The 15,807-nt window shown below is 55.4% G+C and overlaps 1 protein-coding gene across 1 annotated transcript; it reads right to left on the bottom strand.

Annotated features, from left to right (window-relative positions):
* Positions 1–1,226: 1,226 nt before the first annotated feature.
* On the bottom strand, positions 1,227–4,164 carry EGR4 (early growth response 4). The gene is made up of 2 exons (XM_085059316.1): positions 3,521–4,164; positions 1,227–3,215 (listed from the first exon to the last, which is right to left on the bottom strand). Exons 1-2 carry the CDS (start codon positions 3,657–3,659, stop codon positions 1,885–1,887), a joined length of 1,470 nt encoding a protein of 489 aa, XP_084915442.1. The 5' UTR covers positions 3,660–4,164; the 3' UTR covers positions 1,227–1,884.
* Between the last annotated feature and the right edge of the window lie 11,643 nt (positions 4,165–15,807).

Raw genomic sequence — 15,807 nt, 5'->3', positions numbered from 1 at the left:
AGGGTCAGGAGCACCCTTGGGTGATATTGGGGTGTGAAATTATAGGGAGAGGACTGAGGGGAAATTTGGGATTTCCTTCTGATCCCTTCCCACATCCCATCTCTGCTATCATCCCCCAATCCCCTGCCCAGCTTCCCACCCCAATTCACAGGGTCTCCACGCCCCATGACAAGCTCAGATTTGGCTGGGATACCTGGACAGTGGGTTTTGGTGTTTAGCCCTGGAAAGCTCCTGTTCATGTGCTGACAAAGGGCTGAGGAACCTGAGGGAACAGGACAGGGAGATCCCTCTCTCCATAATATGGCTGTGGGGCAGATCCTCCTCTCCAGGGCTGCTGAAGGGGACAAAACCCATCAGGAAAGGCAATCCACCGGAAAGAGCAGTTTGCAGCTGTGGTCCTTCCCTGCCTCAGTTTCCCCCCTGTGCAAGGAAAGGACCCTAAATCACCTGAGCATCGATGACAATGGCCCTGGGCTCACTCCCTCCATTCCCACAGGCATCCTCTCCTGATTAATGGAGACCAAAGCTCGGCACGCCCCATCCGAGCATCTCCCACTGGAAGGATGAGATTTTGGGATGTTTTTTCACGATTTTTACTGATTTTTAACCACCAGAGGAGGGAGGTTCTTCCATGGGAGGCACATTCCTGGCTGCAGCATCATCTCCTGTGCCATCTGGCCACCGGCCATTCCCGGGAGAGGGGAACCAGCATCTCTCCACCATTTAAAATTCCAAAAAGGAGGGAGCAAAAAGCCCCACGTTGTACAGAGGACCCAATCCTACCTGCTTGGTGGTGCCTGGAGCTCCTCCAACCGTGGGGCTGGAAATGGGGAACTGGGATGTATCTCATCCCATTTCCTGCGGGTGAAGCCAAGGGACTGTGGGACATCCTCATCCCATAAGGGACCAGGGTGGGGATGCTGGGCTGGGCTTTGGGGTCCCTACAGGACACAGAGTCCTCCAGGACTCAGCCCCATCGGAACAAACCTAGAGCCAGGTCCTATTTCTGGAAGGAGACCCAGCGGCTACTGCTCTGCCCCAGACAACAGCCTTCTCCTGGGCTGAGCTCTCACCCGGATTTGGGGATGCTCAGGAGGTGTCGCCAACCACCCAGCTGCACTGATGGATTTTTTTTCTCCCTGCTAATTACGGCAGCACCGTTTTCCCCCAAAATGCAACAGCACAGGTCAAAAACCCAATGGAAATACAGCATGGAAAGGCAGAGAGAAACCTCAGCGAGGCCTTGGATCGGCTCAGAGCTTTAATTAGAAAAATAGACACAAATTTCAAATATTCCTGATAGAGGCCTTTTCTTTTTACAAAGAGAATGGTAATAATAATAACCGAAATAATAATAATAATAATAATAATAATAATAATAATAGTAGTAGTGGTATTGAAATCACCTTTCCCAAGGGCCTGGTAGCAGCCGTTGCCAGAGCCCGGTGTTGTCTCTCTCCCTGGGGAGAAAGGACCAGAGCAGCCGCAGCCCCGACTGAGCCGGCCGGAAAATCTCCAGTCAGGAGCATCCTTCAGAAAGGGAAGGATGGGAAACCACAGCCCGGGAGCTACGAACGCAGAGTGTCCAAAAACCCACCTCGGGGGTGATTTGTGTCTGTACACGGATTTTGCTTTCCCCTCCGTGGAACAGGAGCTGTGCAATGGCTCGGTCCCTACGGTGCGGATGCCACACGCCATCCCCGCGGGGTGCGCTCCGGCCCCGCGGCATCGCCGCCGCCTCCCCGGGCCCCTCTGGTGCCCTGCACGGCTCAGCCGCCGCCTCTCCTCCCGGGTCACCCAGGAGGGAATTGCCACCCCGGCTCTCCCGTGAGACGCTCGGGGGGAGCTCGGGAAATGCCGCCCGCCAGCGCTCGGCTCGGAGGTTCAGAGTGTCCCGAAGGAGAGCCCCACGGAGAAGAACCCCAAGCCTTTGAGCTTCTCCTCGGTCCGGGCTTTCTGCTTGAGGTGCACTTTGCTGTGGCGCTTCTTCTCGTCGCTGCGGGCGAAGCGGCGGCCGCAGGTGTCGCACGAGAAGGGCTTCTCGCCGGTGTGGGTGCGGATGTGGGTGGTGAGGTGGTCACTGCGGCTGAAGTTGCGCAGGCAGATGCGGCACTGGAAGGGCTTGTGGCCCGTGTGGATGCGGAGGTGCCGGTTGAGCTCGTCGGAGCGGGCGAAGCTCCGGATGCAGTTCTCCACCGGGCAGGCGAACGCCTTCTCGTGGGGCTTGGGGCAGAAGCATTTGGAGGAGCATTTGCTCCGGCGAGTCTTCTTCTTGGGCTCGGCCAGCGGCGGAGGGTTGGCGGGCAGCAGGGAAGGCAGCGAGGAGGACGTGGGGTGACCCAAGAAGTCCGCGGGGGGGACGGAAGGAGAGGGGTGAGGGTGGAGGAGCTCGGCGGAGCTCATCAGACCCGACAGCACCTCGGGCTGGGCCAAGGAGGCGTCAAAGTCCGGCATTAACGGCGCGGCCATGCCGTGCATCTTGGTGTCGGCGAAGTCCCCGCGGGCTGCGAAGTTTTCTGGCTCGCAGCCGAAGCCCAGATGGGTTCCGAAGCAGGCGGCATCCTCCGCCAGGCTGCCGAGCTCCGACTGGCAGCTGACGGACAAGACGCTCTCCATCTTTGAGCCCAGCGGGTGGAACAGCCCCTGGCCGCCCTCCGCCGCCGGGAAGGCTTCGGGCGAGTGGAAGCCAGCGGGCAAGTAGGCCTGGTGCTGCTGGGAGATGGACTCCCACTGGGCGCAGGGGGCTTTGAACTTGTCCAGGGGCGGCGAGCCCGAGGACAGCTTGATGTCCTGCTTGCTGTCCAGGAGCTTGGGCTGGAAGAAGCACTGGGAGGTGCTGCCCAGGGCGGGCTGTGCCTGCAGGGGTTGAGCTCCCTCGGCCGCGGGGAAGGCGCTGTAGCTCTGCTCCGGGAACGGGGCCGGGCTGGATCCGTTCATCTCGGGCTGGCAGGACGAGTACAGGTCCAGCTGGCTCTGCGCCACCTCGGGACAGGGGTAAAGAGCGTCCAGGTGCCTCTGGTGGCCCTCGGAGGAGGCGAAGGGGGAGATGCCCAGGATGCCCGACATCAGGTTGAAGAGGGATTCCTGGTCCTGCGGGTGCTCCGGTACCGCCTTGATGAAGAAGCTGCCGGTGTAGCTGAGGGAAGGGGAGGGCTGGCTGCCCAGCAGGGAATAATCCACGGCCCCGCTGCTCCCCGGGGCGCCCAGCAGCTCACCTGGGAAACAAAAGAGACGGCGGTGATGAGGCTGGAGGGCTGCGGGGCTGGGGGGAGGGATGCAGGGAGCAGCGGGAGGCTGTTGCGTCACTGCGAGGTCTCCGCACCTGAAACCGCACAGGGAGCCCTGGGATTCACCCCCTCCCCCAGCAGGACCCTCGGGACCCCCAGCCTGAGCTGGCGGAGGGCTGTTGAACCCACAGCCCGGGGCTGAGGGCAGCGGAGGGGAAGGTTCCCGATTCCTGGATGCAGCCATCGCTCCCAGCGGGGTCCCTCATCCCTGCCCGGCTCCCGCCCGCCCTTACCTCCAAGGAAATCGGCCTCTGCCAGAAGTTGCTGCTCAGGCTGCCCCAAGCCCTGCAGGTCTCCGGTTTTCATCTCGCAGCTCTCCTCGTACTTGGAGTAAAGCGGATCCGGGCAGGAGAAATCCATAACGTTGAGCATCTTCCCTGGAGACGCGGCCGGAGCAGGGGGGGCGGGCTGGGGCGAGCCGGGGATGCTCGGGGAGAGCCGGGAGGCGCTCGGGATGAGCCGGGAAATGCCCAGGGAGAGCCGCTGGATGCTCAGGGGCGAGGCGGGAGGTGCTCCGGGCGAGCTCGGGATGCTCGGGATGAGCTGGGAATGCCCGGACCGATCGGAGGGATGCTCAGGGATGAGCCGGGGGACGCTCGGGGTGCCAGGACCGATGGGAAGGGTGCTCGGGGCAGGTGGCAGGGAGGCTGCAGGTGACAGCCCGGGGTGCTGGGGGCGGTGCGGGGGCAGGGCCGGGCGGGGGGCAGGCAGGGCCCGGCGGCAGCGCAGCCCGAGCGGACACCCGGCGCTCCCTCCCCGCCGCCCCCTTTATAGCGGGAGCGGGGCTGCTCCGGCCTTCCGCCGCAGCCATTTCTGGAGTCCCCAGTGAGGCTGCCGTGACGTAAATGCCCATATATGGACTCAGGATGTAGGCTAGGGAGTCCCAATAAGGAAATCTCTCCCGTGACGCGATGCCCTCTCCCTCCCCCTTCTCCCCTCCCCTCCCCTCCCCCTTTTCTCTCCCTCTGTTTTTCATTTTTTTTCCCCCTTCCTTCTCTCTTTTTAACTAATAATCGCGATATTTTTATCAGATCTCTGCTGCTCGGTGTGATGCGTGCCCAGCATCCCCTCCCGCAGCGCGGGCCCCGCACGGCCGTGCACACGAGTGTGCAAACCGCAGGCGTGCAGGGCCGAGCTCTGCTCGCAGCCTTTGCTGTCCCCGGGCTCAGTTGGGCCCCTGCGGTCCTGGAAGGGTCCTGGGCATCCCCGCAGCTCCGCAGCCTTGGCTGCGCTTCTCCCACATTTGCATCTCTCCCTTGCCCTGTGGTATTTTCCCCCCAAATGCCTTTTGTTGCTCCTGTTCCTTCTAGAAGCGCTAAAGGTGCCTGCTTTGCTCTTCCTCCCCCCTCGCCTTCTCTTCCCTCCTCTCCCTGCCGGATTTTGCCATCCTTTCCGCTGGCATTCCGCGTTTGTTGGATGCGGAGCGGGAGGTGGATTGCCGGCTCCTCCTGCGCCAGAGCGAGCGGCCAGGAGGAGAAGGCAAAGGCTGTCACCAGCTCCCTCCCTCGCCAGCATTCAGTCATCCCAGTTCATGGCTCCCACCCAGGCTGGCGTGTGGCAGCACGGAGTTGGGCTGGAGAAAGCAGATCCGCACCGCAAATCCCACCATCTTCCCGAGGGAAGCTTTCAGCACAGGCTCAGCACCCGCGGGGATCGGGAAGGATCCTGGCAGTGCTTCCACCCCCTGAGCATCCTCCCGACCCCCAAGCCGCTGCCAGGGGGTGAAGCCTCTGCGGGGAGCAAGGCTGGGCAGTGCTGCTCTCCCTGCCTGGCTGTTTGGAGATTTCCAGGTTCCCAGCATTGATTTGGAGCTGATCCCGGACGAGCAGGGATGCTCTGGGGAGAGCATTGTCACCAGCATCTGGCACAGTTTGGGTTGGGAGGGGAAGGCTTTCCCTGGCCATTTTGGCTGCTGGGCTCAAACCCCACTGTGTTTACACAAATATTTGGGGTACAAGCCCAGCACAAAGCAGCTGAGGTGACCTCGGTGTGCAGGAGGGAGCTGTGGGATGCACAGGAGCCAGAAAAGAGGAGGAAACCTCTCCTTGGCCTCCCTACCTGCGTTTTCCCTTCCTCCCACTGCTTACATCCCCTGCTGGAGGGCCAGATGTGCTGGGGATGTGTTTCTGTGCCCTGCTGCAATCCAGATGTGCCCCTGTGCTCCCAGCCATGCCGGGTGAGGCTCCAGCAGGTGAAGGGGCTCTGCTCCCGTGCTATTCCTGGCTCCAGGATGAGTCACGGCATCACCTTGGGCAGAGCACTGGGATTTGTGTCTCGCAGCACCTCCCTGCTTTGGGGGCAGCCAATGCCTCTGCAGACACATCCAGAGCACCCACAGGGGCAAGGGGGCATCAAACCCTGCTGGGGATTCAGGGAGAGTCGGGGAATGAGCCATGAGGGTCTGGCTGGAAATGAAAGAGGGGATGGAGAGATCCAGGAAACGATCAGAGCATGGAAATGTTCAGTGGGATCTCATTGTTCCCCGTTTGTCACCTCCCAGGAGATGAGGGGAGCCCAGTGCAAGGGCCAGACTGTGGCTTCAGAAAAGCAAAGCTTTACCCTGCAGTGCTCAGTGACCCTGGAATTAGGAGCTTCTGGACATGCTGGGGAGCAGAATGATGAGCACAGGTTTGAAATGTTCCCCCTGTGGCCTCTGAACGCAGCCCCAGGCTGCTGCTGAGGGATTCCAGTGGGATACAACCCAGGGATGGACCTGGCAGTCCTGGATCTCTTCTCCACCTCTCCTTGGCTGTGTCACATGGAGCCACCAGGCCTGGGTCACTGGGATTTCATTTGTGCCCCTTGTGCCTGTCGGGGCTGTCAGGCTTTAGGATGTGCAGGATCTCCAGTCTCTGAGCTGAACTCGATCTCTGCCCTGGAACAGCTCTGCTGCCAGGACAGGCAGCTCCCCTTCCCTGCCAGAGATGGAAAAGCTGTCCCACCTTTTGGACAACACCATGGGAGGTTCCCTGCCACAGCCACGGGTCAGAGACAGCTCTCATAAACCTCCCTTAATCCTCAGAGCTGAGCCTAAAATAGTGGCAATGGTTCAGCTCCCCAGGTAAGAAAATCACCCTCTGTTGTGTGGTTTATGAACCTTCATCTGCCTGTGCAGGAGTGGCTGTGAATGTCCTGTCTACTGTCCCCACCTCCCCTGGATGAATGCTTTTATCCTTTAAGCCTGATATAAATAGAGATATCTATCAAAAAGCTTTTTATATTACATTTTTACATGACAAAAACCAAACCAGTTTAAAGTGACCCTCTTGGACAGCACTCTCCACGGAGGGAGTGTGGCCGTGGAGGTGACACCACGCATGAGGTAATGGGAAAACGTGACCACGACTGCAGCCAAGCTCTGGATCAGGTGCTGGCACCGCATTTCCCATGCCAGAAGGGGTACTTGGCTGCCGAGGAGGCGGGATTGCCTTCCTGGGGGGAACTGTGTCGTCACAAAGGACAGGGAGGAAATCCGTGCCGTGTCCAGCTCCCCCCACCAGGCTCAGGCTCAGGCTCAGGCTCAGGCTCAGGTTCAGGCTCAGGTTCAGGCTCAGGCTCAGGCTCAGGCTCAGGCTCTGCCCTGGTTTTTGGGTCTTCTTTCTCTCCCCCCATCCCTGAGATGCTGCAGGAGGCTTTGCACAAGGTGTTTGAGCTGCAGTGCTTTGGAAAATGCTGGGGCAGCTCTCTGGGTGTCTGTGGAGCATCTCCAGCCAGGGGTCAGCCAGGCAGAGGGATTTGGGGATGCCTCTGTGAACTGGGAGCTTCCTTGGGGCAGCAGAGTGACCCCAAAGCAAGGTTTTGCCCCAGGGCTGTTGGGAGCTGGAGGTGGCTCTGGGCTTTCCGGGGGGGGGCTCAGGAGGCTCCAGCTCCTCCCAGCATTCCAGGGGCTGCCAGCCTTAACCCAGCCTTAATTCTTGGCTTTGTCTGGTTCCTCCCCTGGTTTCATCTCTGGAGGTTTGGCTTGGGGCCTTCCCCATCATCTGGCAGGTTTTGGCAGGGGGTTGGATGCTCCCAGCCCTGTTTAAGGGGGAAGCTGCCATGGAAAGGAGGAAAATCATCCTCTTCCTCCCACCCTGCAGAGAGGCTGGGGAAGGTCTGGGAATAACTTCTCCCCCTGAAACAGGAGGCAGGGAAGAGCAGGCAGCCCCAGGCAGGGGCAAGGGCAGAGATGGGCAGTGCTGATGTGAGATTGGAATTCATTTTTCCGAAGGGATGGGCTGAGGGTTGGTTTATGGCAATGCTCCTTTGGCAGCCAAACGCGGGGCTGTGTGCCCAGAGCCGACAGGTAACTGGGGAAAAGTGCAATTCCCAAAAGTGCAACTCCATATTTCTTCTCCAAGCTCTGAATATTCCTGGCTCAGGAACCTCTGCAGCCCCTGATGCCCCACATTTCATGCTCCTCAGGGGATTTTTCCACTGATTCCTTTAGGAACAATTACCATTTCCTGTGCTGGGAGATGATGTAAGTTTTAGGTGAAGAAATCCCCGTTTCCATGCCTTTGGAGCGTTGCCAGTGTTTCCACCCTTGCAGGTACAGAAGAGCCTCCGAGCAATGGGTGTGTGATGGATCCAAAGCTGCTCAATTCCCTCCTCCTGGGGAGCAGGACCCCTCTGTGGTGATGGACAGAGCTGGAAAGTTCCCTGCTGGAAACCCTGACCCCTTCCAAGGGCTTCTCCCATGGATGAGAAAAACTGTTGGTGCTGAGCTGCTGCTCCTCTACATTCAAGAAGCTCCTTCTGGAATTCCAAAGTGGTTTTTGACCCCGGAAGCTGAGGAAAAGACAACAACCCCCCAGCACTTCCCACTTCCCCAGCACTTCCCACCTCCCCAGCACCTCCATCCCTCACAGCCATGTCCCTTGGAGTGCCTGCCTGGTGCTCAGGTTTGCTCTGCAGAGGGGGAATTGGGGATTTTAAAGGGATCCCCTGGAAGTGCTGCTGGTTACCCCTGTGGCACAAAGGACAGGGTGGCACCCCAAGGGGCACCTGTGCAGCACCCCCAGCTCACAGGCTGCTGCTCGGGTGCTGCACCCAACCCCTGCCATTCCCTTCCCCCCTCCATGTGCATCTCCTTTGTTCCACCCCCACCAAAGCCACACCAAAAGGCAACCCTGGAGCCCAAATTCTTTGGTAACCACGCCAAAGCTCCCTCTGCCAGCTCTCCAGGATGGAGGAGGGAGCAGCATTCCAAGCTCTTGAAGGTGGCAATGGAGTCCCCAGGGGTTGGATGGCACAATGGGACTCTGCAGTGATTCCTGCTGGGATGGCCACAGGAGAGAGCACAGGGATGGGACACTGGAGCAGAGAATCCCAGGATGGTCTGGATGGGAGGGACCTCAAATCCCATCCAGCACCACCCCTTCCAGGGCAGGGACATCTCCCACTGTTCCAGGTGGATCCAACCTGGCCTTGGACACCGCCAGTGATTCCACAGTTTTTCTGGGAATTCCAGCCCAGCCCCTCCTCACCCTCCCAGCCAGCAATTCCTCCCCAACATCCCATCTCTCTTGCCCTCCCTCATCTCTTTGCCCTCCCTCTCCCCCTCCGATCTCTCCCTCCATCTCCCCTTCCAGGAAAACTTCTAGAAGGAGGCAGAGCTCGGCATTTCCATGGAAACTGGCCCAGGCCCAGCCGTCTCCCTGGTTCCTATTCCTGGTGCCTGCAGAGGATGCTCTGTGGCACAGCAGACAACCTGCAGAGGTGCAGCAGGGACTCAAGGCCACCTTCCGCCAGCCACCAGCCCCGGGGAAGGGAAGGGATGCTCCAAGGACCTTTTCCAAGTAGGATCTTTCCTCCAGCAGCCTCAGCAGATTTAAGCAGCACGTGAGGCTCTGTGAAATGCCTGCCACAAGGGGCTTTTTATTTTTAATTACTGGGCAGGAGGCTGGAATTTCAGAGGCTGGGCCAGGTGCAGGTCAGGGTCGATGGTTATCTCCCTGCTGGTTTTAGGTTGCTGCACATTCCACATGCTCCGGGTTCTCCGCTGGCCACCACCTCTGCCCGCCCCCCAAATTTACAGATTCCTTCTCCTGCATCCTTGGTTTTTACCCCAAGCTGCTGAGCTTTGGGGTAAAATCCCTGAAATGTGGCTGCTGCAGTTCTGGAACGATGCTGAGCACAGGAATGGCAGAGCAGCTTGGCAAAGTGCTGCTCCTAAAAATAGGCAGCAGTCAGAAATAATCTCTGCTGCCCCCCGGATAACCAAATCCCACCCCAGACTAAAGGCAAGGCGCTAATTCCGGCAGCTCTGGCAGCAGCCAGAGGGAGCAGGAGTGGAGTTTCTATTCTCTCCTCCACCACACGCCCTAATCCCAATATTTTTAGTGTGGTTTTGCACACAGCAGGCAGGGGCAGGAGGATTAGCTGGGCTCAGGGTGAGCACAGGGCTCCCAGGAACACCAGGATTTGGCTCTAATAAAGGCAGGAAGCAGGAGGGGACCATTTTCTCAACTTCTTTCTAAAATCACCTTTTTATCCTAAGAGTTTGTGCGCCTTAATGGAATGACTGGGAAGCAGCAAACATTTCCAAGTCTTTCAGTTTGAATGAAATGATTCATTGAGCCCCAAATAGGTCTTTCTTCATTTATCTCATGCTGGCTTTAATCACCTCTAAACAAATTATGCATATTTTTTAAAATAAAGCATGTTTTAAACCAAATCACTGGATTGCTTTATTTAGAAAAAGCCTGAAGCAAAACACTGAGCTTTTATTTTTATTTTTAATTTTTATTTTTCGGGGAGGGGTTGAAAAGGCAGCTGAAGCTCCCAAATGAGCCCTAAGCATCGTTAGGCTCCTAACGAGCTGCAGGACATCCCAGTGCCCATCGTGGCTGCCAATCAAGAAGATTTTTGTGCTCTCTGGGCTCTCCTGCTTGGCTCTGTGTGCTCTCCCAGCCTGGGCAGGGATTTTTGGGCAGGGTTTTTGGGGCAGGCAGGGGCTCGCTCGGGACTTCCAGGAGAGCAGGGGAGGTATGTTGGTGACATAGAGACCTCATGGGATGCAAACGTCAGTCTTGCAATCAGATAAAGGTGTTCGTTAGGGGAAAAGTCAGAATAAAAGCTCGTGGAGAGCACCAGGGCAGTAAAGGGGAGCTGGCAGGACAGGGAGGAGCTGCTGCCTTGCCCCGGGAAAGGAAAAAGCACCCAGGTTGCTCTGTCTCCCCCCTTCCCTCCCTTCCCAGGGAGCCTCCCAGTTTTCCAGAGCCCACGGGGGTCACTGGGAACTGCAGCCCACCCTGGGAATGAGCAGGGAGCTCCTGCAGGGACTGTGCCAGGTCCTGCCCTGGGGTCACCCTGGGGACACACAGCGCTCAGGGCTGGGGCAGAGGGGCTGGGAAAGGAGCTGAGCCCAGGGGTGACCAGGTGGCCAAGAGTGTGCCCAGGTAGCCCCTGGGCTGTCCCAGCACTGGGGGGACAGCTGGGGGGTCAGGCTGTGCTCCAGGGAACAGGGACAGGAGGAGAGGGAACAGCCTCAGGCTGGGCCAGGGGAGGCTCAGGGTGGATTTTGGGGAAATTCCTGCTGGAAAGGACTGTCCAGCCCTGGTGGAGTCCCCATGGCTGGAGAGATTTTAGAGCCCTGTGGATGTGGCACTTGGGGACATGGGGCAGTGGTCAGAGAAAAATTGGACTGGATGGACTTGGAAGGGCTTTTCCAACCAAAACAATTCTGGGATTCTGCATTTGTTCACTCAGTGGTGAACTGGCCCAGGAAGTTGCAGAGGTTGCAATTAATTCCATGCTCCCTGCAGCCCTTGGTGTTTCTCCAAGCACCAATCCCAATCCCATGACTCCCTCAGTCCCTTTTCCCTCTGATCACAAGGAGGGAACACACACCTAGCCCAGCCCCTCTTGGAGATGAATTTATCCAGCAGCTTTTCATTTGTGAGAGTTATCTGCTTCCTTGACCAGCTCATTGCTCCTGTTCAGGAAAGCTTCCAAGAATGTGGAGAGACACTCTCCAGAATCGTTAATCAGAGCAGCAGGAAGATTTATTAACTCTCCTCTCCATGCAATAAACCCATCAGGCTCCAAAGTCAGCTCTCTGTGCCATCAATTCCTCCTCCAAGTTTAAAGGCTGCTAAGGAAGGCAAGTCCATCCAGCCAGCCCTGATTTATTGCTTGTGGCTGCAGTACTGTGATCCTGACTCAACTCCAAAATCCAGGAGTGAAATGAGAGCAGTCCTTTTTTTTTTTAGTATTAATTACGTTAATAAAGCTCAATGCTATTCATGCCAAAGGTTGGGAGTGCAGGGAAATTCATGGATCTCTTCAAATGAGCTGCTTTGGTGTCTCAGTGCGTAATTAAGAAAACGCTGGGATGGAAATGAACACAAATTAAATCTGTTCTCTAGTTCAGCCATGAGAGGAGCAGAATTTCCCCTCTCACTCAACTGGGCTGCCCAGGCCTGGGGGAGATGTGAAAAGTGTCACCCTAAAATGTAAATGCCAGAGGGAATTTTTTACCCCAAAGTCCCATGGGATGAAGAGTGTGGCTGGATCTGTGTTCAGATGTGAGTGATCTCACATTCCTGGTCCTGGACATGAACCTTCCCTGTGGTGCTGGAGGAAGGAGATGTCCCTGGGCTGCTCCAGCAGCTCCTGCTGTGGTCACACCCTGGGCACCTCTGCACTTTGGGGCACAGAATCATGGAACTGATTCTGTTGGAAAAGCCCTCCAAGGCTATGGATTCTGACCCTCCCCAGCACTGCCCCATGTCCCCAAGTGCCACATCCACAGGGCTCTGAAATCCCTCCAGCCATGGGGACTCCACCAGGGCTGGACAGTCCTTGCCAGCAGGAATTTCCCCAAAATCCACCCTGAGCCTCCCCTGGCCCAGCCTGAGGCTGTTCCCTCTCCTCCTGTCCCTGTTCCCTGGAGCACAGCCTGACCCCCCGGCTGTCCCCTCCTGGCAGCAGCTGTGCAGAGCCACAAGGTCCCCCTGAGCCTCCTTTGCTCCAGGCTCAGCTCCTTTCCAGCTCCCTCAGCCTCTCTCCCCAGCCCAGGCCAGCTCTGCTCCCAGCTGCCCTCCAGGTTCTCCTCCCTGGGCAGACCTGGAGCTCCAAGCCCTGATCAAATCCCACAGAAGTCAGAAAGAAGCAACACCATTGTCTCCTTGCTCTGTGGATCCTGTGGGAATTTTGGGTTGCTCCCCACGGGCAGAGCAGAGTCTGACCCACTGTGACAAACAGAAATAAGCAGAATTAGCATGAAGCACAAAGGGCTGGCAGGACAGTGCAGTGTCTCCATAGAAACCCCTGACAAAGGAACCTGATGCTGATTTAAGGACAATGCTGGAGCCTGTTGAAGCTGTAAAGTTCCTTCCTTGAGCTCTTTTGTCGCTGTTTTCCTGAGGAAAGCAGGATGGAATTGCTGGCTGCAAGGCAGGGGACGGACAGGGTGTCTGTGGTGATGAGGTGACAGCCAGGGATGACAGATGCAGGCTCAGCTCACACTGATTTCTCCTTCCCTGCTCCAGTTCACAACTAAAAATAAACAGGGGAAGGAGATGAGTCTGCTTCAAGGAATTCTGGGGCAATAGATAAATAAAAATAAAAAATGATGCTCCTGAGGGGAGACACTTCTAAGGCTTGATCACCTCTTTCAGTGTCGGCCCTTTAAACCTCTGCCCAGGAAAAATCACCAAATCAGATTCTCTGTAAAAAACATTTCCTTCCCTTACAGACAGGAAAAAAAAATACCCAGAATGAGGATTCAGTCAGAGCTGTGGACCCAAAGTGTTCAGGCAACACAAAGGTGACTCCCCAGATTGCTGGATCTGAATATACAGAAAAGATTTTGATTTCCTATTTTTTAAAAAATGCTTTTTGCTTTCAGGTCTCGGAGCAGTGCTCACACTCAGCCCTGGCTGCTGCGACTCCCAGAATCTGGGTTAGGCAGTACCTCTGTGCCAGACAGAGGCTCTATTTTCACTGGGAAATCCTCTGGAAGTCCTGAGCCGTGTCTCTCCCACGCTCTGGCTCCATCCCAGCTTTTTATCCAGGGAATCCTGGCCAGGCACTGACCATCCCTCTGCTCCTTCTTTATCCCCAGTCAGAGCTGCAGAGAGCTTGGACTGAGGTGCTGGGGGAATCAGGGCGCTGGGACAAATTGTTGGAAAATATAGCAGTTTAAAAATTTTGTATAACTTTAGTCAAAGGGTTCTGTTGGTCTTTACCCCGGGAAAAGGAATTTTAGGTTTCTCTCCAGGCCACTGTTCTGCCAGGTGAGGTCTGATGAACTCAGCATATCAACAGACTGGAGGAACCCAAAGATAAAGGTAAAAGACAAAGATATCAAGATAAAGATAGATAAAGATGAGATAAAGATAGATAAGATAAGATAAAGTAACCCAAAGCTAAAGAGCTATCAGCAGAACATCAGCAGACAGCAGTGGCTATCTACAAACAGCTACCCCAGAGCACCTCCAGCAGGGGTGAAGACATCTGGGCAGGAAAGGACTGAGAGGAGAATTGGAGAATGAAAAATCTAATTAACATTAGAGGTGAGGAGATTCAGATCCAATGGGAAACTGAATACTGGGGGTTTGCTCAACTCTGCACCAATGAACACTGACCCAATACATTTCAATGAGTTTTGACTGTATAAAATACCTGAAAAATCTGGTAAAATCATGTGTGATGGAATGATTCTCTCTGCACAGCTGGGCTGTGTGTGGATGAGATGATTTCTGTGGTACATCCTGGCCAGAACAACACCCTGGCCAGATAATGAAGTAATGCCTTGACTGTCTAACATTAAAATGTTGTTGGAGGGTTTTGGTTTTTCCCACAGTTTCGGTGACAAAAGGACAGATCCAGCCAGCTCAGTTGCACATTTGAGCACTGGGGAATTCCACCTGGAATCAGCAGCTTTTCCTGCAGGGGATTTCAGCTCCTTGATTTTCAGTCAGATGTGGGATTGCCCAGGTTTTTTGGGGTCATCCTGTCCCAGCAGGGCAGGACTGCTCTCCCTCGGGCTCTGCAGATTCCATGAGGATTGTCTCATGCCTCCATCACGCCTTGGCTTCCCGAGGGGAAAGACCTGGTTAAACATCATCACTGCATGTCCTTGTGGAGAGGGAATCCATGGGAGTGCTCCAGAGCCATGGATCATCCAGCCCCACTGGCTGAGGCTCAGATCAGTGGGCTCTGGAGACACCTGCCATGGGACAGAGGTTTGTGAGGGAATCCTGGGATGCGTTGGGTGGGAAGGACATTAAATCCCATCCAGTGCCACCCCTGCCATGCCAGGGACACCTTCACTGTCCCAGGCTGGTCCAAGCCCCAATGTCCAGCCTGGCCTTGGACACTGCCAGGGATCCAGGGGCACCTCAGCTGCTCTGGGCCAAACCCAGGAAGGTTTGTTTGGTGACCTGGTGCAGAGGAACACTGTGAGATTAGTTTAATTAATTAAATTTAATTAATTAATTAATTTAATTAATTTATGTTGACATGTTTTAGAAGGGACTCTGAAATGAAAAATCTCCCTCCTAACGAGGATGGGGGACTTGGCAGGAACTGGGTGGAGCTATATGATGTTCAAGGTCCATTCCAACCCTGACCACCCTGGGACAGTCCTGCCCTGCCTCTGACTCCACACACAGACATCTGATGCTGTGCTGTTCTGTTTCTTCTGTGACTGACTGGTGGGAACTCTTTCCTCTTTTAAGAAAGAAAAAGAGAGAGGGAGAGAGAGGGAGAGAAGGAAGGAAGGAAGGAAGGAAGGAAGGAAGGAAGGAAGGAAGGAAGGAAGGACGGAAGGAAGGAAGGAAGGAAGGAAGGAAGGAAGGAAGGAAGGAAGGAAAGAGAGAGAGACAGAGAGAAAGAAAGAAAGAAAAAGAGAAAGAAAGAAAGAAAGAGAAAGAAAAGAAGGAAAGTTGATTTCTCAGAAAATACCCATTTCCTGAATTTCCTGCTTTGTCCAAGGCATAATCCCTATGTCCTCAGGGTCTGAATATGATCATGACTATTTACTCTTTGCTCGGAAACAACAAGTTTTGGTATAGAACATTTAAATATTTTCTATTTTAACCTCCATTTGGCATTTTCTTCTTCCCCCCCCTTTTTTTAGACTTCATCTCCAAACACTGATAGTAAAAGCTGTAAAGCTTGGGAAGCACTGAAAGCTTGAAGATTCCAAGGAAGACACACGCCTGTTTTCCAGGAGATGAAATGAGGTCACATTTCGCTGGCACTGCTGTGACTTTCCTGTGGTGAAAAGCTTTGAAGGTGTGACATCAGAGGTGGTGATTTGGCACTTTCTGCTCGGTGATTCCAACCTCTCCCTGCTCAGGAATAAGGTGATGGATGATGTTTGATGTTTCTCTGCTGTGTTCCAGAAAATGCTGTGCTGGTTTGCAAATGTCAGCCTCTTGCCTGAGCCCAGCCTGGGCTGTTTGCTGAGGACTGCCAGGTTTCACCTCCCCTTTGTCATGGTTAAGTTCATGGAAAATTGGGAATACATTCGCATTTCCAGTGAATCTCAGGGCCAAGGCAGCCCCTGGAGGCAGCTGACACTGAG

This window comes from Lichenostomus cassidix, chromosome 4, assembly GCF_008360975.1.
Source record: "Lichenostomus cassidix isolate B80296 chromosome 4, HeHo_3.0, whole genome shotgun sequence".
NCBI classification, from domain to species: domain Eukaryota; kingdom Metazoa; phylum Chordata; class Aves; order Passeriformes; family Meliphagidae; genus Lichenostomus; species Lichenostomus cassidix.
Note: the sequence above shows the minus strand (reverse complement) of the source record. Positions and strands in the feature narration are given on the sequence as shown.

Bases quoted from the DNA above. Each gene is read 5' to 3' on its own strand.
- EGR4 (XM_085059316.1), bottom strand. From the start codon at position 3,659: ATGCTCAACGTTATGGATTTCTCCTGCCCGGATCCGCTTTACTCCAAG. The intron at 3,216-3,520 runs GTAAGGGCGGGC...TTTGTTTCCCAG, and splicing joins AGAGGCCGATTTCCTTGGAG to GTGAGCTGCTGGGCGCCCCG.